The 24,980-nt window shown below is 40.1% G+C and overlaps 1 protein-coding gene across 4 annotated transcripts; it reads right to left on the bottom strand.

Annotated features, from left to right (window-relative positions):
* Positions 1-904: 904 nt before the first annotated feature.
* On the bottom strand, positions 905-24,963 carry LOC134661378 (inter-alpha-trypsin inhibitor heavy chain H1-like). Of its 4 annotated transcripts, none has more exons than XM_063517429.1 (21): positions 24,798-24,963; positions 18,450-18,560; positions 17,930-18,153; positions 17,507-17,617; positions 17,134-17,387; positions 15,547-15,650; positions 15,235-15,360; positions 14,682-14,882; positions 13,427-13,601; positions 12,930-13,136; positions 11,434-11,577; positions 11,132-11,298; positions 10,556-10,702; positions 9,945-10,127; positions 9,607-9,694; positions 9,440-9,460; positions 9,286-9,360; positions 7,213-7,320; positions 3,150-3,472; positions 2,172-2,323; positions 905-1,111 (listed from the first exon to the last, which is right to left on the bottom strand). In XM_063517429.1, exons 2-21 carry the CDS (start codon positions 18,552-18,554, stop codon positions 1,054-1,056), a joined length of 2,973 nt encoding a protein of 990 aa, XP_063373499.1. In that variant the 5' UTR covers positions 18,555-18,560; positions 24,798-24,963; the 3' UTR covers positions 905-1,053. The 4 variants fall into 4 exon arrangements, with proteins under 4 accessions (XP_063373499.1, XP_063373501.1, XP_063373500.1 ...); XM_063517431.1 differs by lacking the exon at positions 7,213-7,320 and adding an exon at positions 5,466-5,549; XM_063517430.1 differs by having other exon boundaries at positions 17,930-18,150.
* Positions 24,964-24,980: the final 17 nt, after the last annotated feature.

Here is a 24,980-nt window from a genome sequence, read left to right as displayed (position 1 = left end):
TTGTCTCTCACGGAGGCACGCGTAGACCACTTCTATAGGATGCTACCTTCTATGAATTTTGTTATCTGCCTCTCTATTGCACGAATATGGAAGAGCGACAGAGAGGCAGATAACAAATTTTTAATTATCATATTAGCCCACGAATAGCTCCAATAGACCTGCGGTCGCGTGGGTTCAAGAAACTCCACACATGGCTGAAGAACGGCGGAAAATAGACATGGGCGAAATGTGTCAGTAGAGGGAAAAGATTGATATATATCTTTTTATCACTGGGATATGTATCACTCTTTTATATCTTTATATCCGTGTGTATCAGTTGCCCCGCTCACAACTGTATCGGTAGGTACTTGCTGACTTTGCGTCATCTTATGAATGAGAGAGAGACAGACTTCTCGTTCCCGCGGAATAGCGAAGCGAATGACGCGGAAACTCCGAATCCGCCCGAACGACCGCTGTCGCTCGTTCGTGTTACTTCGGTCGACCCGCGAGTCGCGCGACCGAGACATCGCTTATCGCTTTCGCTTTAGTAAATCGTTGCTGAGGGAGTGAGAGGTACGGATATACTGATACATTCGGATTCGTAAAGACAAGAAGAGTGATTCATGAAACGAGAAAGATATATATCTTTTTTATCTATCACTCCTGAGTTACCCATGTCTAGCGGAAAATAAAACGATAGCAATAAATGCGATATATCACTCTTTATTTTTTTATATAATTGCACTGCGGCGGCATGCTCCATTTACGTTAAGTTACCGACGAAGATGTAAAAATTAGATTAAAAGAAATTAAATTAGTTAAATTAGCAAACAATGTATGGTTTACCTACTGAATTATCAATTTATGGAACAGTTCCTTTTTGTAAACAACATAGTTTATAATCTTTATAATCGATTGTACTTCGTCAATAACATTCTTATACGTTTAACTATTATATGAGTGCCTGGACTTAAACATTAAAATCACATTTTCACAACATTTCGATTATGTTTAGAGTATAATATGTAAGTGTTCGAACAAGATTGTTCTGAATGGTGGCAGCTGGGTGCTACCTCAAGGCGCCGGGCTCCGCGCGACCACGCTCGCGCTAGGGCAGCACACGCCTGCGTACCTGGAAACAGAAGTAGGTACATTACATTACAACACGACTGAATGAGGCACGTTGTTGACCAGCGAAGTTACTTCGTTCGTTTTAAACATTGTTGTATGGCTGATCATAAATAAGTGCTTATCGACATCGTTCGTAATATAAACATTAAAGGACTCGAGGGATTATACATTAAAACATTAAGGGTCAGTTGCACCAGCCATGATTGATGTGCCTACGACTCCTACGAGTAGCAACGTCATCAGCAGTGAACTATGAATTTTCCCAATTTGTGCATCAGACCCTACCTCCATTATTCATAAAACTTAGCAATCTCTTAAAAACCTCTGTTAAATTTTGTCTCTTTCTTTCAAACAGAAATGTCACATATAAGTTTGACTTTAGCACTGTGAAGTTATTATACTGGCTTTACATCCCTTTTATTTACTCTCAGCGATTTTATAATTTACAGGAGTACCTAATGAATAAAATACGTAAAATATTAAACAACGAAATACAATCGGATATTGAATTTAGCAAAAAGAGTAAATTCCAAAAGATGAAACTCAGAAATGCCGAAAGCCTATCCTTACGTTTTCCCAGAACCCGATATGGAACTTGTAATATAATGTATGACGGTGCAAAATTGTATAATAGCCTACCAACAACCATAAAAGATACAAAAAGTTTCAACAAATTCAAATCGCTATTAAAAACATACATAAAAGACAATATCCAATAATAACACTTTAGTTACCCGTACCTAATTTAAAATCGCCCCACATACTCAGAATCACTAGGACCTCCTTATTAAGCTAATTATGTGTTAATACTAAAGATTTAATCAACTAACTTCTGAATTGATACAGAATCCCTTTCCATTTATCATTTGTACTTGCTAATATTAATAATTAAAAAGCTAACTAACCTATCAAATAAGTCTGCATGCTTGCTTACTGCTAATATATGTACCTATTGTTAATGTATAGTTATAAATTGTTGTCTTTTAAGTGAAATTTTGTAATTTCTTTAGACAATAAATACTCTTTAAACCGAAAATATGAGATACACAGTTCATAGTTACCCTTGGTTGGAAGCATGCACCGTGCAGTGGATGTCCTGGTAGAGCAGCTGCGTGATGTTGCGCGCAGAGTCGCAGCGCGTGAGGTAGACGCAGACGCCGGCGCCGCCGTCCGCGGCGCGCGCGCACGCCACGTCGCTCGCCTCCAAGGGCGCCTGCATAACAGTTGCCCATTATAATAATGTTTCTTGGTGAGATGTTATAACATTAACATTAACGGTATCGACTAGTAACTAGAATAAAATAGCGAGTGTTTAGTTTTTGTAATTTTTAGTCGGTTCGCTTCCCGGGCGAGACAAGCGAATTTTAAAAATCTTTGAATGCAGTTTTGTTTCTTAAAAAAAATAAAAGAATATTTCCTTTAAGTAAAATGGGCTAACTTAAGGTTTTAAGGCCCTTTCCCTCCCGGGCCCATAATTTTATTCCACACTGTACAAGGTGAAATGAATAGATGGTGATTTTTACTCTTAGCTACTATTCCACATAATTGTGGTCGTGCTCAAATTATATGCACATATTTTTGATTACACTCGCATGTTGAGAATTTCTTATGGTAGGGGAGCCCAAAAGGAAATATGACGGTTACAATGTGATTATTTTAATTGCCCATCAACCCCACCCAAATAGTAACTACAAAAATCCCCCTTTGGGCTCCCCTACCATTAGTAACAGTTTCGTACGCAATGAAAAAAACTACCGACAAATAGTGAAACATCGTAAACTGGGAAGTGACGAATACGAGTCAGAACAGTTATTGTTAAATGGGTGAATTGCAAAGTTATGGATCCCCCAATTAGTCTTGTTTATAGATTCAATTATATTACGCCAATTAAGCGGTTTCTATTTCAGTTATTACTTAACTTGAAAATAATTATAGGTAGATTTTACTACGCCTAGGTACGTAACATTTTGCAATTCACCCAAATATTTTTTAATATAAATTAGGCTTTTAAAAAAACAATAACTGGTAAACAAACGTACATTATAATCCTTAGTAAGTTTAAGGTTAACTGTGGTCCCGTTCACTTGTAAAACGAGCGCGTCCGAGTTGGCATCGAGCAAGGGTTGCGTCCAGCCGAACTGCTCCAAGTGGTAGGGTTGCAGGGGGCTGGCCGCCGGCTTGTTGTGGTCCGCGGCGGGCGCCCGGGTGGTCAAGGGCGGCGCGAGCTCCGCGGGCGCCCGGGTGTCGGACGGCGGCGCGAGCCCCGCGTGCGCCGCGGGCCTGGGGGGCGCTGGGAACCCAATTGACTGAGCGATGGAGCCGTACGCGGCTCCTGGCGCACTCAGTGCTACTCCAGCTGGACCTTAAACATATCTTCATTCACTTTCAAGGTTTACGGAACATGAAATAAATATTATATATCTCTGGCCACCCAGAGGCCTTCCATTCCATTGTATTTAAACCTTTATTATGAAATCCATAGCAATACTGCATTTAATTTTGTGTTCGCAAATTGATCTATGGGCGGCAATATTAACATATAAGTCATATAGCTAGCTATATTATTACAAGTTATTATAATGTTTAGAATAAAAATATTGTCATGTAACTGTTCAAGTAGATAGTAAGTTATTACTTACTTAAATCGACAGCATGTTACTTGAGATTTAGTAACGCTACCCCCTCTGCCACTTATACGGTAGTTTTACTCCATCTTCGAGTCAATCCCGTGCCGTGATTGGTCCGTGTCTTTGAACGGACCAATCACGGCACGGGATTCGCTCACCTCGTCCCCCCGCACCCCCGTATTTTTGGCAGTATCGGTTTCATGAAATAATTGCTCTAAACTCCGTCTAGAGGATTCCTAGTGTACCTACCTATGCTTGAGATTATGAGATTGAATAAATTAAGTCAGACTTAGTCCCGATAACACTTTTTTATTTAGTGTGCGTATTTATTATCGGCTTTTGGAATATGTATCTAGGCTCCTTACAAGTTGTCCCCTAGCCCCATAATAAGATTGATGTTTTTATTCAAAAAAAGAAAAAGTCTCTTATCACCTCCAGTCATTTTTAGATGACTCACGAACCTACCTATATATTTAATATGAATCCCAAGATTTTTACCCGACTGCTTCTGAATGTGCGTAATGTTCTAATGTTTTTCGAGCGCATGTATGTATGTAAGTCCATTTCTTTGGCACGCCCTACAGCCCAAACGGCCGCACAGAAAGGTTTACCAAGACTATGTTTCTCACCGCATGCGGCACCTTAAAATTTAGTTTAACTAATATACAAATGTAGTGATTTTATTGTATATGTATAGCGTATAGGTAGACCAAGATAACTCTGCAACGATTTTGATAGCACACGCAGTGCAAATGTTATTTTATACGTCAAACATCTATGAAATTATGACGTACCTATAAGTAACACTGCACTGCGAGTCCCTATCCAATTTTGCAAACTATTCTTGCTCTAACTCAATTGTGATACTTGTTTTCCTCTTTCAATTATTTTATTAAGCCGTTGGGTTTTATGTTTTTATAATTACAAGATAACAAGAGAAGCTGTCATTTTGATTTGATCATGACATTGAAACCCAAACTACGATTTTATCCGACTACCAATACAGGAAGGATACCTAAGATATAAGTAATAATAAGATGACTGTTACTGAAAGATACGAAAGAATTTCGGCGATTAAGGGATTATTTAGTAGCGCCAACAAATATCATCGTTATAACGAGATCCCAAATGAACAAAGAAAAACCGAGTAATAACGAGTCAAAATCACGCCCCAAGAATTATTTTTGTAACATACTTAATTTCCCGATTTACTTTATTTTATACATTTTCCTGTAATATTAGTAGGTAATATACCTACTGTCAGCAGCAGAAGTTGCTAAGCCGGCGAGGTGCTCAAAATGATCTTGTCGTGACTTTATTATTAAGAGAATATGAGCGCGTCAAGGTAATTTTGAACAGCTCCCCGCGCTTAGCAACTTCTGCTGCTGACTGTACAAAGGCCAAACTAAAATTACAATGGAATCCCCTGAAACGTACAGTCGATGTATTTAATGTCGACGATACGGACAAAGCGACCAAAAATGTGTACACGACCCATGCCCAATTGCCCATACATTGAGGTTGTAAGTTGGTACATATTTTTGGCCCTTAATCCGAGTGTACATACACGGCTCATGTAGAATGAGCTGTGCACTGTACACTCGTTAAATATTAAATAGGTAATGCTCTAGTTAGATATGTATGGAAGTAAATAAGTAAGTACAAGTAGAACGTGAAAACAGACTATGCAACATGAGCATGTCTCTTAAATATCTTTGGCAAGCCTACCTGATGACGATAAACCTGAATAACCTTGGTGGAACCGACGGCGGGAATAACTATAGCCACTATATGCCATCAATGGGGACGTTCCTGAAATGTACACATTTACTAATTACTATTGTCAGGAGTCAGGGTACAACATATCCGAGCGTGCGTTTTACTAGAGTGACTTATCTTTATTTTAAATTATTATATATAATATTTTCCACGCTTTGAGTAGTTTCTTAGTTATTTTAGTAGTAGACTAGGTAGTAGTAGTAACTCACTTTATTGTACAAAAACAGGTTCCCATGAAATTCACACACAATTTAGGTACAAAGGAGAACTTATCCCTATGAGGGATAAGAGGGGGGTTTATTTTAAAGTAAATTCGAAATCATGCTTACAATCTTTTTAAGCTTATGCACATGCTAGACGTAGACAGGCAGTCGTACACACACTTATGCAGTCTTCACTCAATACATGAAATAATGACGCAAGCAAACAACACATTTTTATAGTTAGGACCACCTACTCCGGGCCAATAACGATACCGCAAAAAAGTTATAAACCAGTTCAGGGCTATAACCCCGAAAATCTAAGTTCGCAAATTGCGGGCTTCTGTGGTCTCTGTCTCTCTAATTACGCCTTCATTGGAGTAAAAGAGAAAGATCCCGGCAATTTGCGAATTTCGGTTTTCGCGGTAGCCCCTCAGGGAGATGTATCATGAATGAGTTCTATCGCCCCTTTAATGGATTAATGAACGATACCAAAACTAGCCTACCCCCGGCTACACACGTTAACTATAAATCGTAGCGATTAATCTGTGCAGTCCGATTTGCGCAGTTTTATCTACCGTGTGTATGACAAATCGTTGTCGATTATCGTAACGATTTGTCATACACGTTAGATAAAACTGCGCAAATCGGACTGCACAGATTAATCGCTACGATTTATAGTTAACGTGTGTAGCCGGCATACCACGTCAAAAAAATGATGAAATAAGTATGTGTTTCAAAACGGATGAAGGGTTTCATTAACGTGCTGCTTGTCAAGTACCATGCTGTCGATTATAAGTTTACTGCACACTTGTTGAGTACCTATTGTTTAACGACATTTTAAAAGTCAATAATGTATGTAGGTACCATAAGAAAGGTGACGTGTAAGCTATACATATATTAGTGAGCTTTCCAATAGTTGTAGTATATGTATATTACTCGGGTAAATAAATATCTATATGCAAATAATAGTCAAAGTTAACTAACTGAATGACATATTAACTCACATTAATCACTTATCACATTAACTGAATGACACAAAAACGTTATTTGCACTTAAATCTTTTGATTTCTATAATACTACTATTACTACTGTTTACCCAACTGTTATCGGATAAGACCTTGGCAAAGACTGTCAAGAACCTATGTATCCATAAAGGAAACCAAGGCGCGTAAAGTAGTGCAAAGTTGCTACCGCAATTTAGACAGCTGAACTAGATGACAATGTTAGTGCTTGGTGCCAAGCATAAGGGCCGATACAGACGGACTGCAACCCGACTCAATTTGTACCCAACCCAACGTTGCAGTTGGCGTGCAGTTCCCACACAAGTTGCAGACGGGTTGCACTCCGTCTGTACTGGCCCTTAATTGACAATACAATTGCCACTAAACAAACGTATGGCGCCGTCCATATTTTGTACGACTTCCACATCACAGTTTTATACCTAGTCCAACAAAGATATCCTTATTACTAGAGATCAGTGTTTCGGACAAACCTCGATGTTGATCGCCATCGGCGAGCCCGTCGTCTTCCGCGCCGTCGACCTCATAGTCGGCGGATACGATGTCGTGCGCGACAGGCAGAGGCGCGCCAAAGAATGCCTCTTTAGAACAAAACAAGCGGCCAGTAAGCACGGTTTACACACATTCCACCTCCGCTGGTAAGTATCCGGCATGTTTTCACCAAGCCCGATGTACATACGTGTTGGGCCAACTCTGGCCAATCTCAGGGACATGAAGAGACAAGAGCTTTTACCATCGCGTCCCGCCCGGCGCATTGACCAAAGTTGGCTCGAAATTTCTCTGAAGCTGTTTTAGGCCAAACGATTGTGTACAAGTATAACTATGTATGTTTTATCTTTTACATAGGTAACTGGATTTGTGTTTCATATTTTTTCTCGCTAATATTTACAATTCTGCACTAACTACAAGTTTCCGTTTGACCCAATGGTTGACTGGTAGAGAATGCCTTAAGGCATTAGGTCCGCCATTTGTAAAATTTTATATTTGGCAATAACGTTTAAAAATAAATAAATAAATTATTGGTTTGCTTGTTGGGAAACCTGGGAGTATGAATTAAATTGTATACACGAAATTAATTCTAACAAGCAGCTCTGCAGCAGTTCACATTATTTTACTAATTAAATGATGCTTTAAGTCTTGAGCGTGTTAATGTTTTTATTAGAACCTTTTTAAATTGTGTTTGTGTTTTGTGTTGCAGTTATTTGACACATGTAGGTATTTCAACCCATGACAGTATTGCATGCACAAAATGTAATGTCACACAAGTTAGTTATAAATATAATGTCCACAATACGATATTTGTATAGTCTATCTATTCTATTCCATTCAAATATTTAAAAAATGAAAATAAAAAAACAGTTACAAAATGTTGAATTGTTGAACGATAATTCAAGATCCGAATGGCATAGAGTAGCCGTTATTTCCATGATTATGCAAAACAAACGCCAAACAAATGCCGACACAACCCAATATTTTAAGGTAGACTTCCGAGCAAAGCGGCTCCGGCGTCACTAACGCAGCGACACTGACGCGGGGACAGACCGATAGTATTATGCAGTATGGAAATGTATGAACTTACTTCCGAGCGCAGCGTCACTGTCGCAACGACAGTGCCGCCGCGTCAGTACCGCCCGGCGATAGCGGCCGTGATATGTCTGCGCAAGCACTGTCGCGCAGTCGCTACTATAGCTCGTAGTTTCTTGATGTTTTTGGCGCAAGTTCTTCATGTATCATTGATAAAATAACTGACAAAAGCTCCTGAATTTTTCATTGTTCTCGTTTAAATAGTTTTTATTTATCATGATGCTAGTGCCTTCATCACTTCTGCTTTTGAAAGTTGAGTTGGGTAGGCTTCGCTCCATACTATAATAAAAGCGAAGCAAAAGATCGTCATCCTCCTCTTCTTCTAATAATATTTTCATAATTGATCGGTTCATCATATACCAACACGTCTGCACCGTATGGAATAACAACTGCGACTGTCGCCGGTGTCGCGCCGCTCGGAAGTATATCTGCATCAGTTACCTGACGCAGCGGCCGTTGCGACAGAGCCGCTTTGCTCGGAAGTCCAGCTTAAACTAGACAGACCATATATTAAACTAGACGCAACTAATGCTCGTACGTTTTTGTGTATACGATGCATTAAACACCGCCTAGACGCGTTTTTGTTGGATGCGTTCTATGTGCAATGAGCGATGTGAAATGTAACATGTAGTATTTAATTCATCAACCGCCCTAATTAAGTCATTCATCATTCGTATTAATTAGTTTGATGTGCTTGCTAGATCTAGTTCAATTTATTAATGTAGTCTGTACTGATGATACACCCAAGGCCTTTTTCATTAATAGTACAGAACACTAAGAATCTTGTATCCGAAGATTTTATAGCAACTTATGTTCCACTTTTGTTTTGTACAGGTTGTTCTGTTAATAAAATGGCCTCCAGTGTACATAGTTTATGATCAAGATGCCACTAGTAAATAAATATGATGTTTACAAGAAGCGGATCAATGCTTTAAAGCGATGTTAGGGTAGTGATTACTCACGGGTGTGGAGAGACAGCCCCGCATGCCCCACCAGCAGCGGGGAAGGGTAGCTCGCGAAGCTGTGCGCGGCCACTGCTGAAACAAGCCCCACGTCACAACCACCACCCGACACCACGCACGCATCACATCACTAGTAACTACTACTTATACTCACGCCCACCGTAGTTCGGCCGATCTGGAACAACTATAAAATAATATAATACATCTGTCATTATATGTAGAGTTAGAGCATAAATATAATCTTGCTTTACATCCGTTATGCATACTAATTTTGGAAGTGTTTGATGTATCTTTTAGTTAGAGTGAGAACAGAGTACTCACTGGGTTCATCCACTGACTGAGTGTCAACGGCGTTGGTGGCGTTCGGCTTCACTACGACAAGAGAGGTCAGCGGGGTCACCAGCTCGTACTGAAATCAAAGTTAAAGATGTGCTACATGTTACGGGCAACTTGATTAACCGGGCAGTATAAATAATGACCGGTCATTTATGAATAGCAGCAAGTGGAAAACCGTGGTCTCTGCCTACCCCTCCGGGAAATAGGCGTGATTATATGTATGTATTTATGAATAATGCCCATGAGCGTCGGCAAAGTGATAAATGTGTTATTCAATACGGATACGATCGTTTTGTGGCCCCGGGTCAGTATTATAGCAGTACCTTGAGCGCCAGCTCCTTGGCCTTGGCCTCGGGGTCCGGGCCGGCGGGCGGGGGGGGGCCGTCGGCGGCGTCCTTGCGGTCCAGCAGCTGGCGGATGGTGAGGCTCACCCACAGCCGCTCCAGCGGCAGGTACTCGTCGCGGGCGCGCGCCACCGGCACGCGGGGGAACACCGTGTAGCGTTTCTGAACACAACATTCAAATACCATTTGCACCAGCCCAGTTGCACCGACCACATTAGGTGGACTGATCAACGACACTCACCAGTCTCACCACTACTCAGCAGTGCGCTATGAAACTTCCCACACAATTCCATCCAATACAAAACGCTTTATTGGTGACAGACTGTCAAATCAAAAAAACTGCTGACATTTGTCAGTCACATTTAGGGCGCTGGCACACTGGCGATATGCGAGCGAGTTGAAAGCGAGGCGAGCGCGCAACGCCCTCTCCGCGAGCGCGCAACAATATCGCCACGAGCGCGCAACGATTTTTGGAATGCTTACCAATATTAGCACGAGCGGTTAAACGACAACTTTGCCCCCTTGTAAAACAAATAACCTATTACACATGTAGGTATATAAAATGTGAAAGAGGCGTGAAGTGGCGGTACCTTGCCCACGCCGTCCTCGACGCCGCAGAAGCCGTCCACGCGCGGCGCCAGCTCGGCGGCGCCGGGCGCCACGCGCCCCGCCACCACCACCTCCGAGCCCGCGTAGTACGTGCGGAACCTGTGCTTCGTCAGCGAACCCTCTGCCACCTGCACGTTTACAACACCTTATATTACACGGCCTTAAATGTCTTTATCCGCTTTATAACGGTAGGTTATCGCAACATACTAGTGTTACTTAAAAATAAATTGTTTGACGAAAATTTAATTTATGATACAAGCCTTTATCACGACAATTCTAACAAACCCAAACACAATGAGTTTGCGTCGTTATATACACTGTTCCTATGGCCACCTCCGGTCACTATCACCAGATCAGCTCGATGGTACCATAATATTGCATTCTCACCCAACTTACATAAGGTGTGTCAAGTGGATCTAATTTAGCTTGCAAGATTTGATTACATACAGACCCAGGACAGATGAAATGAAATAAAAGCTTGTATGAATAAAGAAGTTTCTAAGGCTGAGATTGATATTGACTCTGTAAACGAGTGTTAGGTTGGTGTTAAGGCGTACCTGGTCGGGCGGGTAGATGAAGGTGACGTCGTCCAGCAGCGGCGAGGAGATCTGCTTGTAGAAGTCGCGCAGCTGCAGCGCCGCGTCGGCCGCCTCGTAGATGTGTCGCATGAACCCGTCGTTGCGCAGCGACAGCTTGCGCAGGAACGACCGGTCCGCGTCCTCGCCTGCGCACACATACAAACACTTCATCAAGTTATATTGCTAAGATGTCCGACATGTGTGTATGTGCACGCATGTTTGAGCGCACGTATGATGGCGATTTGTCTGATTATGTTGTGTTGTGTATTAAATTAACGCACCAAAAGCGAGGCAGAAAATGGAGGCCTTGCGCGGTCCCGAGTTCTTCTCGGAGAGGCGGCTGATGATGCGCTTCGGATCGGTCTCGCCCACCGTCGGCTCGCCGTCCGTCAGGAACACAATGATGGACTCCAGCTCCTGTTTCTCTGAAAACAAATAGTTTCACCGTTTTCTATTTTAGCTATTAACTACGACATTATTCGTATCTAAGATTGTATACATTTAATCTATTATAGATATCGCCAGGAGAGTTGAGGTGAATGATTGATTACACACTGAGCTGCACAGAGTAGTGATCGCAAAAACAGTATTGAATAAACAAGTGAATGTGTCTTAAGAACACGATTGGTAAGTGGGAAGTATATCACATACGAGTACTCGTCCATACAAATAGAGAAAATGTTTTTCTACTTCTAATTATTTAAAACTAGGTTTATAGGTTATCTTTTTAGGGTTCCGTAGCCAAATGGCAAAAAACGGAACCCTTATAGATTCGTCATGTCTGTCTGTCTGTCTGTCTGTCCGTCTGTCCGTCTGTCTGTCCGTCCGTATGTCACAGCCACTTTTCTCCGAAACTATAAGAACTATACTGTTGAAACTTGGTAAGTAGATTTTCACACAAAAATAGAAAAAAAACAATACATTTTTGGGGTTCCCCATATTTCGAACTGAAACTCAAAATTTTTTTTTCATCAAACCCATACGTGTGGGGTATCTATGGATAGGTCTTCAAAAATGATATTGAGGTTTCTAATATCATTTTTTTCTAAACTGAATAGTTTGCGCGAGAGACACTTCCAAAGTGGTAAAATGTGTCCCCCCCCCCTGTAACTTCTAAAATAAGAGAATGATAAAACTAAAAAAAATATATGATGTACATTACCATGTAAACTTCCACCGAAAATTGGTTTGAACGAGATCTAGTAAGTAGTTTTTTTTATACGTCATAAATCGCCTAAATACGGAACCCTTCATGGGTGAGTCCGACTCGCACTTGGCCGTTTTTTTTTATTTGCAATACAAAATAAAAAATAAAAACATTTTTTGTTAAGCGAAACCTATAAACCTAGAATATATTCTGCTGAAACGATTGGCATCAAAATCAAAGTGACTTGTTAAGATTTAGTTAGTGGAAACAGTTTTCTCCCGAAATCGAAATTGTATGAAAAAAGTACCTAAAAATTATAATGAGTACTTTAGAAGTTATGAGGGAACAGATGAGTATACATACATACATACCCACATACATACCGGTCAAAATCATAACCCTCCTTTTGCGTTGCCGTAGTCGGGTAAAAAACAAAAGGAAACTTGGTCCATCTTGCTGTTGACTTTCAACTTGCTATCGGTACGATAAAAAAAACATGTATTTCAAATCTCACTGTCATTAAATACATGATTTGTTGTTGTGTGCGTGACCTCAACTCTAGCGCCGCACGATACGTTATGACTATTATCTTGGCAAACTGACGAAGTGAAACGTTGCTGTTGGTCTCACCGTCATCGTCTTGTTGTGTTTGCTCCGTGGTGGCCGCCACAACTGTTGTTTCCGTGGCAGGAGCCTCGGTGCGCGCGTCCTCGGCGCCCGTGTCGCCCGTGGCCCCCGTCTCCCCCGTGGCTCCCGTCTCGCCCGTGAGTCCCAGCTTGCTCACGCCTTTGCGGACGATGTCGATGGCAACATCGAGGGCGCTGGCTATGTTTGTGCCTGTGCAAGTAACACATTCGATAACCACATGTTTCGGTTCCGATATCACTGAAAAATATAATTTGTGTGGACCAATACTTGGCTAGGTTGAGTTAGCGTTATGCGTGTTCCCTGTGGATATCACACAATAATGGACTTTGCCAAACTTTCTTGCTGGACCGTTAAATACATGTTCAAACCTTCTTACTTCTTAAAAACTGTACGATGAAAGCCTTAGCAAAGTGTATTCGAATCGTTAATGTCCAGAGGCTATAATTTGTGGGGGTATTGATGTGTAGGGTGCGACCGACCTCCGACCGCGACCAGCCTGCTGACGATGACCTTGGCCTTGTCGATGTTGTCCTTGGTGGCGCTGGAGGGCGGCAGCAAGGTCACCTTGCGGCTGTTCTCGTTGTTCCAGTTGCTGTAGTAGTAGTCGTTCGGCGGCGACGCGGCCGGCTCGTCCGCTTCTTTTAGGTCGTGGACCTGCCATCAACATATCTCCTGTCTCAAACTGATTATAGCATTTTAGGGCTACGTAGAGCCGATATACTTACCTCACCCCGGGGCACGGGGCAGCAGACTGACAGTTTATTGATAGTTCGGTTAGCAACGCTATGATGGAAAGTTCAAAATGCCGGTGTATTGTGGCAAGTATGGATTGAAGTTTGTCAATTTTAAGTAAATAACTTTTTCTTGTACCACGTTGCTATGGTTACGCCAAAATATTTTCAACTCACTACCCTAAGGAGCTTACACACGACATGGCGTACAGCAGTACGCACGCAAAGGATTTCTATAGTATGGCGTGTCCACCCAGACCACCCAGGGATCACTCAATACACGAGAGAGGTAAAAGTGACTCTTTTCCGAGTGGTGCACGAGAGAGGTAAAAGTGACTCTATTCCGAGCTTACTGTACCTCATTGTATACGTGCACTCTATGGGCTCATCACACGCGCAAAGCTCTCAGCGCCCTACGCGTCCAGTATAACGATGCGTTCAGGGTGATGTTGAGGTTGCCGCGTCGCTGCAGTGCATCGGGCATGTTCGCGGAGGCGCGCACCGCGTGCTTCTTCACCACTCTGCGCAGGCGGTGCGCGTCCTTGCTCTGCAGAGTGCGTGCTAGCCCCAACATCATCTTGAGCATGATCTCCAGCAGGTTTGATTGCCCTTACATGAACCACTGCATGCTAATACATGTAAATAATAATATAAAGTGAGGTATATTTTAATTTTAATTTTGTTGTTTGTTAAATTTTAAATTTTAATCTTTAATTTAATTGTAATTTTAATTTAATTTTAATTTTAATTTTAATTTAATTTAATTTAATTTTAATTTTATTTAATTTAAAAATTTAAAAATATGGACTGTTTAATTGTCTGAAATAAATTTATTTTATTTATTTATTATTTAATAACAGGAATCACTGGCATGCCTAGAACCTGCGGACATATAGGTAAGCACTAGCACGTACGGACAGGATGGCCTGCATGGCCCCGCGCAGCTGCACGATCTTGCGGTAGAACATGGATGTCCCCGCCCGCACCGGCCGAGCCACGGTACCTTGACGCTGGAGCTGAACTCCACGATGCTGAAGTAGTCGCCCGGGTGCAGCTCGGACAGGATGGCCTGCATGGCCTCGCGCAGCTGCACGATCTTGCGGTCGGACATGGAGCCCGACGTGTCCAGCACGAACACCACCAGCTTGGTCAGCGGCGGCAGCGACTCCGGCGCGAAGAAATGCACGAAGTAACCATCGTTCACCTATAAGAAACTCAGCATTTTAGAAATTCGAATGGATACTTCAAAATACTCACTACGACTCAATATGCTTTAAAAAACCTTCTAAAATTGCGTTACGTAATATTTGAACGCATTGCGGTATCGCACCCTATGAAGGTATCTTAGGCATAAATATACTTTTGGTTTGTTTACCTATGCGATTCTACTAGTTTACAGTATTATTTTTGTTGACTCGTAGAAAAAGTGTATTCGACTGTAAAGCTCCCCATTATATCACGATTGTATAAAATAAATACTATAGATAGTAGAGACACGGAAAATCTTAATCTGCAGGTTGATGTAAGAACCCCAAAAACAGAGTTAGAATACTTACAAGAATTTCACCATTCTTTGGACGTTCCACGTCGTACTGCACTACGAATTGTCCGAGCACCCCCTTCGGTTGGGTCTTCTCAGTATGATACCACCTTGAAGACTGTTGGGATTCCTTGCTTTTCTCCTAAATGAAAATAACGGGTAATGTAACCGATCTTATATTTTTGAGTCTAATTTGCAGTAAGTAATTTTAAACTATTCAACAAGTGATGTGCATTGTGCCCCTGTGTACTCTAGCGGCAAGGAATAATAATTGACGCATATCGAAGCTAATGGAATGTCAAAAGTAATATGTGTCACGAACACCAACCTCATAGACTTGCATGAGTCTCTTTTGCTCCTCAAGGTTAGGCTTGAACGTGATGGAGGCCTCGCGCTTGTCCTCCGACCTCTTGATAACCGCTATCGCGTTACCTGGGCTCGACCAAAATAATCTTATTTGTGCTATTTTGCTTTTTTGATAACTTTATAGGTAATTAAACATATGCATTATTATAAAACATTGACATGCGACAAGAAAACAAATGTAGTACACTTCCAACTTAGAAAAAACACAAAAGATAAGCTTGATATATTGAATGAATGACATTCCTGTGCCGCAGGTTAACGAGGTCAAGTACTTAGGATTTATTATAGACTCAGGACTATCATGGTCAGCCCATATAGAAAATACTTGTAATAAGTTCTCCTCGGCGTGTTATGCGTTATCCAGATTGACCCATAGCCTCTCTGAGGAGAACCTAAAAAAAGCGTACTTTGGACATTTCCACTCCATACTAATATATGAAGTGGACCTATGGAGTACTGCTGCAGATCGCGATAAAATATTTAAGTTACAAAAACGTGCACTCCGCATAATGGCACAAAAACCTCAAGACCGGGGTGGTGGCGAAGGAACTGTTCATTAAATTCGAAATACTAACGTTGCCTAGTGCATATACTTGAGGCATGCATGTACAGTGAAACCTGGATAAGTGAGACTTCAAGGGACGAGCAGATTTGTCTCACTTAAAGAGGTTTTCCACTTACACAGGCTCTCAGTTAGCCAGGTACAAATAAATTTCTGTCTCATTTACAGAGGGTCCCATTAATAGAGGTGAGAATAGAGGATATATTTCAGTTATAGAGGTGGTATTTTGTAATTATCTTTAAAAATGAATAAGGTAAAATAATCCTTGTCCCTAAATATTTTTTAAGTATGTTTAAATATTTCTTTGAATTTATTTTGAATGGTTCTCCAAAGGAGAAATTTTTTCAATTAAATTTGATACGGACTTCATTGCGTCTTAGAAATGTATTAAATGAAAATTTGTTTATTCGTGTTACTTATCAAAATTTCAGCTTTCGTTTCGATAGTTTTAACTACATAAAGTAACTAAATGAAACTTGAAGTCGTTTAGACACAATAAGCAAATGCGGAATTTGTGCATAGACTAAGAGTTAGTAAGAATACGGAAATTGATTAATAAAGTCCAAGTTACAGAGGCCATAGATTGACGTTACATAAGATACAGAGGACAATTCCTATAAAATTCTAAAAAAACAATTACGAAAATGTAATCTTATAAATATAGTCTCAGTAAAAGAGGTAAAATACACTCTCTGTCTCAATTATAGAGGTAAATGCGTCTATAAAATCACAACAACGAATCCCAGTTATAGAGGTTCGTTTTATCTCACTAACAGAGGTAATTCAGTGCTAAAGTGTCGGGACCGCACCATGAGTCCCAGCTATAGAGGTTTCTCACTTATCCAGGTTTCACTGTAAATACATATGAAGTAATCATGGTCGCAGTCGCAGTCGTCGGATACGAGAAGGTACAGACAAAAGACAAGGTTAGCATTAGTACAAGGTATAGATAGATGCTAGTGCTGGCACAGTGTGCAGTGCACTCACTCGGGTCGGTCTCGGTGGGGTCGATCTCGTTGCCGGTGCGCACCTCGGGCACGCGCAGCGCGGTGATGGGCTGCGCCTCGCGCACGTGCACGGTCACCGTGAGCTTGGGCACGGGCGCGCCGGGCAGCAAGTTGATGTCGTGGTTGTACACGCCGTTCCGCCGCCCCAGCAGCTCCTCGTACGTCAGGTTGAAGATGCCCAAGCTGTTTGGCCCCACGTTTACATTCACCATGAACTCGTTGGAGTCTCGAGCTCTGAAATGTCAAATTACATGTAAATTCTTTTATATTTACCAATTTAATAGGTTGTTGCGGATGCGGACGATTATAAACATTTCTTCCTAAATAATTTATACGAATTGTAAAGAACTTACTTGGCCGCAACATGACCGGCACTGATTCCTTGAGAGACTGCTTGATCATATATCCTTTTAGCTTCTTCTTTTTCTTTTACATAAGCTTTGTACGTTTTACCGTCCAAGGTCCTGGGAAATAATAAGAGTATTTTTATGTGTTGATCACGAACATACAAATTCAATGTAAGTAGAAAAGTAACTTACAAATAAGTACTTGTAACAACACTAGCGTACAGAAACTGAAGTTAATGCGTGACTAAAATGCAAATTCATTGGTCAACCTACACTGAAGAACAATAAGAACGTGTTACTTTCGGTCAGATCAAGAAATATCCTTACCAAGTGTCCCGTTCTCATAGCCCTTGAGTAAGTAAATATATATATATATATATATATATATATATTCATGAAAATCATGAAGAGGAATGTGTGCAAAATTACATTTGGAATCCGCTAATGAAGGCGGTCTCCGGTATGAGCACCCTGAAGACGGCCTCCTGGCCGCGGTCCGCGGGGTTGCGCACGCGCGTGACCACGGCCGTGCGCGCGTAGCGCATCGTCACGTCGGAGCGCACGTCCATCTCCGTCACCTTCAGCGGCGGCGGGGGCCCGCTCGTCGTCGGCGTCGGCGTTGACGTCGGCGCCGGCGTCGGGCTTGTGCTCTGCTAAGTGGTAAACAACATTTAAGGCGTTGTTTAATTTGATTGTCTATTTGTCGTATTCCGATACAAAAATGTACTATCGTCGAAAGCACCACCAAGCACCATCTACACTTGGCTTTGACCGGCTGTCAATTTCCATATAAAAGAAAGTACCATCGTCTAGAAAGCCATCTACGAGTACGTTTAGTTATTACCGGGCTTTCCAATTGAAAATATTGTTGTAATATACCTAAATTGAAGAACATAGATAACACATCAATTTAATGTTTTTTGGGTAATGTTACGACGAACGAAGTTACCTCATCTCCATCTCGGGTCACGACTAGAGGGTCGTGCGTGCTGGCGGGCAGGGCAGTCGCGTGCGCCGCGCACAGCGCTGCCACCACCAAGGTCCACCGTACCATCCTCGTCTGAAACAAAAACAATATTTAGGTATACGTCACTACTTCATTAATTCTGGAAATGGTTTGACCGAAGATGGAAACCAACGGGCTTCGCGATACTCACTATAGTGTCCCTCGGACACTTTTTGGGTGTGGACAATACCTACGTATTACGCCATTCGGTGAAAACAATTATGTTTCAAAATATGATATGACATTATTATTCTCACTGTACAAACAATATTTTCTGAATTATATGGACAATTTATAAACAATGGAATAATAATATAACTACACGAAGGTCATTAAATTAATAATTTATCGGAATAACAATAATTTTAGACCACGATAAAACTATTCTTAAATGCATGCTAGTTTGAAAGAAATATAAAATGTAAATGCAAGTAAAAATACTACAACAAAATACTGCATGTTATGTAAGATTTGGAATAAAAGTTATTATTTTATTTTATATTTAAAAAAAGTTTATGAAAAATCAATATTATTACTAGCGAATCAATCAAATTCTTTTATTAAGTAAATATTTAGATTCTTTTTTTAAGGATGACACTGCTATGTAAATTAAATTATAAACTGAAATAAATAGATGTCATACATATCATAAGCCAAAGCCATACATGAAAGATGCCACCATTCGTCGGTAGTTTAGTCCGAGTTTTAGACGACTGTTTCGTCTTAAAGTTTAAAGTCAAAGAGTAAAGTTCCCGTTATATCAGTATATCACCTGGTTCCCCGAACCGTTAAAGTGGGCAGTCACTGCATATGACGAGAACGCATTTTGTTCATCATGTTTAACACTGTCAGAAGGCAGTAGTGGCCACATATATGTATGTATATTGTATTTTTACTCGTCGTAAAATGAATGGTACTTTTCCATAGATACAAATATAAAACAAATCTCAAAAAATAAATATCACATATGTGCAGCTATGAACTTTTAGTTACCTATGTCGTTGGACGAGGGTTCATGCATGGGTCATACTTATCATTTTTCTGATAAGCATGACCCATGCATGAACCCTCGTCCAACGACATAGGTAACTAATTATTAAAGTAAATATTTAGATTCTTTTTTTAAGGATGACACTGCTATGTAAATTAAATTATAAACTGAAATAAATAGATGTCATACATATCATAAGCCAAAGCCATACATGAAAGATGCCACCATTCGTCGGTAGTTTAGTCCGAGTTTTAGACGACTGTTTCGTCTTAAAGTTTAAAGTCAAAGAGTAAAGTTCCCGTTATATCAGTATATCACCTGGTTCCCCGAACCGTTAAAGTGGGCAGTCACTGCATATGACGAGAACGCATTTTGTTCATCATGTTTAACACTGTCAGAAGGCAGTAGTGGCCACATATATGTATGTATATTGTATTTTTACTCGTCGTAAAATGAATGGTACTTTTCCATAGATACAAATATAAAACAAATCTCAAAAAATAAATATCACATATGTGCAGCTATGAACTTTTAGTTACCTATGTCGTTGGACGAGGGTTCATGCATGGGTCATACTTATCATTTTTCTGATAAGCATGACCCATGCATGAACCCTCTTATCGTATGCCGAAGTGAGTGTGTTTGTCAAAGTCCAATAAAATATAAGTAAGTGCCTATACTTAGTTTATCCAATTACATTTAGTGACAACATTTGTAATAAAAAATAAGCGCTGGTGGTGGTGGCCTAGCGGTAAGAGCGCGTGCGACTTGCAATCCTGAGGTCGTGGATTTAAACTCCGGCTCGTACCAATGAATTTTTCGGAACTTATGTACGAAATATCATTTGATATTTACCAGTCGCTTTTCGATGAAGGAAAACATCGTGAGTAAACCGGACTATCCCAATAAGGCTTAGTTTACCCTCTGGGTTGAAAGATCACAGTGACAGTCGCTTTCGTAAAAACTAGCTATGCCAATTCTTGTGATTAGTTGCCAAGCGGACCCCAGGGTCCCGTGAGCCGTGGCAAAATACCGGGACAACACGAGGAAGATGATGATGACTTGTAAAAAAAAATGTAGGTTCGTTACATAGAGGAAAAATATGATACATATTCTCAGAACAGAGGTCAAAACGAGATCATTATTACAATAACCATAAGTACCTACCTAAAAACATTTTCGATAACAGAATGACAGGTTATCTCGCTCGCGCGAGTTCCAAGTAACGAAGCCGCATGTAGAAAACAAGCAACAGCGCGTGGTCCGCTCGTCCGACCATTTCGTTCTTGGGAAATACCCCTGGCTACTTGCTTTGCACACAAACATTAACGATATTTTTATTATCATACTTAGAGACGTGAAATAATGTGTTGCTCATTTGGTTTAATTATCCTCCTTTATCGCGTTATGTCTAATTTTGAATGCCTTATGTTATGAGCAACAAAAATCGATACTCTGCGTACCTACTTATAATATGCGTAGCTTTTTAAACGGATTCCTTTATTTTGTTTAGGTAACATATAATAGTTATAAGTAGTACTACTGTAAACGATCATTTTGCGCAAAGTTTCTATACAAAGTAGTTATGTGATTGTGTTTTCAGCCTTTGAGTGTATAATTAATGTAGAACTTTAAAACGAGTCGGGCATAAACATACCTATTTATCTCATTTTATTATATTTATACATAAGTATGATTCAAGAGACTCGATCACAGTTGTCGCTATGCTTGTTGGCATGCACGAAACGGTCGCAAACAGCGAAGCAAATATGATAACAAAAGACGAACAAGTTTTTATTTCACGACCATACATATGTCTACACGTATGCAATTTTCCATGGTCATTATTTGGATATAGATAGGTACCTACTATTTGTTAGCCAGACATTACAACATTGGTAGGTAACATGTCTAACTATAAATATTCATACTTGTCTATAACGTAACGTAGGTACTGTAGGTAGATGATCGTGAGTTCGTGATTTCAGTGTGCATCATTTGTTGCCTTAGCCGGTTAAACTAGTTGGCGTTCAAGCAGCAGGTAGGTGAAGCACCAGCCAGGCCAATACAAGGTGTTTTAAGAGACGGAGGCACGATTACATTTTTTAAGTTTCTAATTTTAACATGAAATATAACGAGCTTAATACAATTTTAGTCATATTCTTGTTTGAGAAATTTTTAATTTTGACACATAGGTTACAGAGTGGAGAATCACATATATGATATAAGTAATGGGATAACTAAAGAACTATGACAGGTCAAAAATATCATGTTAATTTTGTTGATGATGACATTAAAATTGTATAAAGTAATGATTTATAATAAATATTATATTGTTATTGGTGAGCAGAAGTGAGGCGCGCTGGTGACCAAGCGTTAAGAGCGTGCGACTTTTAATGATTTTAATCCCGAAGTTGCGGGTTCAAACCCCGGCTCGTACCAATAAGTTTTTCGGAACATGTTAGAAATATCATTTGATATTTACCAATCGCTTTTCGGTTAGGGAAAACATCGTGAAGAAAGCGTACTAATCCTAATAAGATCTAGTTTCTCCTCTGGGTTGGAAGTCGTAAAAACTAGTGCCTACGTCAATTCTTGGGATTAGTTGTCACAGCTTGACAACTCCGGGCTCCCATGAGCCATGTCAAAATGCCGAGATGACGCGAGGAAGACAATGGTTGTTATTGGTGAGCAATAAAGAATACCTATTTCAAATATTTGTAATTTTATTATATATCAATTATTGCTAAAGTTTCCCTTACATTTATTTATCGTAAATTAATGTCGGAGTCATGAGCCACTCTGGATATCAACTGTATATCTTATTAAAAAAACACCACACGCGCATTCAAAGTTACCTAACCACAATCAAAGTTACATTATTTAAATAATAAAATATACACAAAAAGTATCAAAAAAGTTCAAGGAAAACCAAACGAAGATACTATTGGTCCGTATACAGACAATGTACCTATTTATAAATAAACAAATGAAGCGGCGAGACGGACCCCGGGACAGTGTTGGCCGAAACGTTAATGCAATTGAAAATGTTGGCCATTAACCATTATAAATTGAACCTTAAACCGTAACGGACGATTACAGTTTACGGTTCAATTTATAATGGTTAATGGCCAACATTTTCAATTGCATTAACATTTCGGCCAACACTGCCCCGGGAGAAGTAGCATAGCATACGGGCACGAGACGATTAGGATGCGTTCAGGAAAGATTGGTCAGACCTAGGCCGTCGATAAGTGGAGGGCCACTACTATAGCAATAGGTAAGTACATTATGACTCGTAGGTATGCGGAAACACTCGTCGCCGCATCTAAGTTTTCAAATGTATGATACTATCATCTGTGGGGCTATGATGGTTCGTTTTTTATCATCTCTCATCATGCCTGTCGCGTTCTAACAAGTATGTAAGTGCGAAAGTAACGCGCATGACATGATAAGTGATAAAATGCGACCATGGTACCGCCGCTGGTGGACATAAAACATTTAGGTAAGTACCTATTGTCAAGATACTCGACATTTTCCTAAATTATTCTCATACAAACAAAAAACATGTTTGAAAGACGACATAATATTTCGTTTTGGCTAATCGACTTAAAAACTAAAATGACAAACTAAATAAGTACCTACGGGAAACTTGTACCTCATTTGCCTCAAAAGCGGAAAAAAAACCCATAAATAGCCAGCTAAAATTCTTATAAAACTACGATAGACGCTTATTCTGTAATTAAGTGGTGGAGAATGTAAGTCGAAGATAATTAAATTGTAGAAGGACTATTAAATATTAGTCACCATACTATGACAGGTTGCTATTTATCGCCATCACTTATTTACAGTAGGTCGCTCCCAATCCAATCCAATGATTGGAATGGGAGCTTCATGATCAGTATGACCAGAACGGACGTCGTTAGCGCACTGCGAATTGAATAGAACAGTGGGTACTTAAAGTGGATCGTTTCTCTTCACTTTCCGACTTCCGTACGCGCGTACTTGCCGCTTTAGAGTAGGTACATGCATAGGCTATTACCAGGCGTCAAATATTCGATGAAATAGGTCAGTAACAAACAACTCAATATTCATTTAAGATAAACAACAATAAACAAGTTATATCTGGAAGCGATAGCTTTTTAGCGTAAAGAACGCCTGTGTTGTTTACGTCTACCGAGTTGTTTTTTATTGAAGTGTGCTATTAAGAATATTCATATTATTTTGAGAAGTCAAAAGTATAGATAGGGAAGATTCATAGTAAAAGAAGTTTCGGGGGAAGAAGAATATCGTGGCTTAGAAATCTGCGCCAATGGTTACAAAAAAGCACACGGTCAGTTTTCAGAGCTTCTGTGTACTTGTGTAGCAGGTTCCGATTCTTATGATGATCTTATGATATTTCGGGGATCTCGGAAACGGCTCTAACGATTTCGATGAAATTTGCTATATAGGGGTTTTCGGGGGCGAAAAATCGATCTAGCTAGGTCTTATCTACGGGAAAACGCGCTTTTTTGAGTTTTTATGTTTTCCGAGCAAAGCTCGGTCTCCCAGATATTAATTATAAACGTATACCTATTTTTAAGTCTGATCAATTTCACATTAGCCGTTTGTGCTACAAAGTGTTTTACTGATATATATGTACATGCATATATAGTACCCTCAACCATAACATTTAAGAACCTGATAAACAACAAATCTTGAACTTGATAGAAAATAATTAAATGATCGAACGTGTTTAACTCTCGAGTAATTTTGTCAACGGCCAATTAGAGATATAGTGGTAGGTAATGTAAATATTGCCTTAATTACAATCCACAAAGTCACATTATTACACCTAGCTGCAGAAAACTAAAATGTACCTATATTAATATTCCTACAAACTTTCTTGTTTACGTATACCAACGTATGCTATATATGTAAATAAAATATGTATCTAAGTATGCGCCTAATCGTATTATTGTTACTACAAATAAACAACACGGTATAATACAAAATAACATCAAGTAAGTCATAGGTACGGTCAAGGAATTTAATTTGAGTACCATTAGATATTGATTGATTCATATTCTTGAATTGAGATTTATTTTTACGGAGTAAATAATAAGAAACATCTAATAACAGTATATAAATACAGATGTCATACCTACATTTAAGTTGTTGTTGAATCTATCAAGTCAGTATATATCTAAAAGATAGACGAGGAAAACTATATGAAAACAAAACATTATAAGATAGGATAGAGTTAGATTCGCTACCGGCACGGCATGCAAGAGGCCAATATTACATAAAGTCATACGCACCGGTTTGTTTACTCTCAACGAGATGATTGGTCCAATTGGCCGTCAAATTCTGGCACGTTCCTCGCTAGGCGAAGGTAGATGCTGCCGAATGCCCGACTACGTGTTCAGTCGCCGTGGGCCGCCACGCAACTCGCGGCTCCGCTGCCCACCAGACAACTTATATTACATATATTATCGCTCGGC

The sequence above is a fragment of the Cydia amplana genome, chromosome Z (assembly GCF_948474715.1).
Source record: "Cydia amplana chromosome Z, ilCydAmpl1.1, whole genome shotgun sequence".
Lineage (NCBI taxonomy): Eukaryota > Metazoa > Arthropoda > Insecta > Lepidoptera > Tortricidae > Cydia > Cydia amplana.
The sequence above is the reverse complement of the archived record's forward strand: the minus strand, read 5'-3'. Positions and strand labels throughout refer to the sequence as shown.

Bases quoted from the DNA above. Each gene is read 5' to 3' on its own strand.
- LOC134661378 (XM_063517429.1), bottom strand. From the start codon at position 18,554: ATGGTACGGTGGACCTTGGTGGTGGCAGCGCTGTGCGCGGCGCACGCG. The intron at 14,883-15,234 runs GTAAGTATTCTA...AGTTTCTTATAG, and splicing joins CAAAGAATGGTGAAATTCTT to GTGAACGATGGTTACTTCGT. The intron at 11,299-11,433 runs GTGCGTTAATTT...ATGTGTGCGCAG, and splicing joins CATTTTCTGCCTCGCTTTTG to GCGAGGACGCGGACCGGTCG.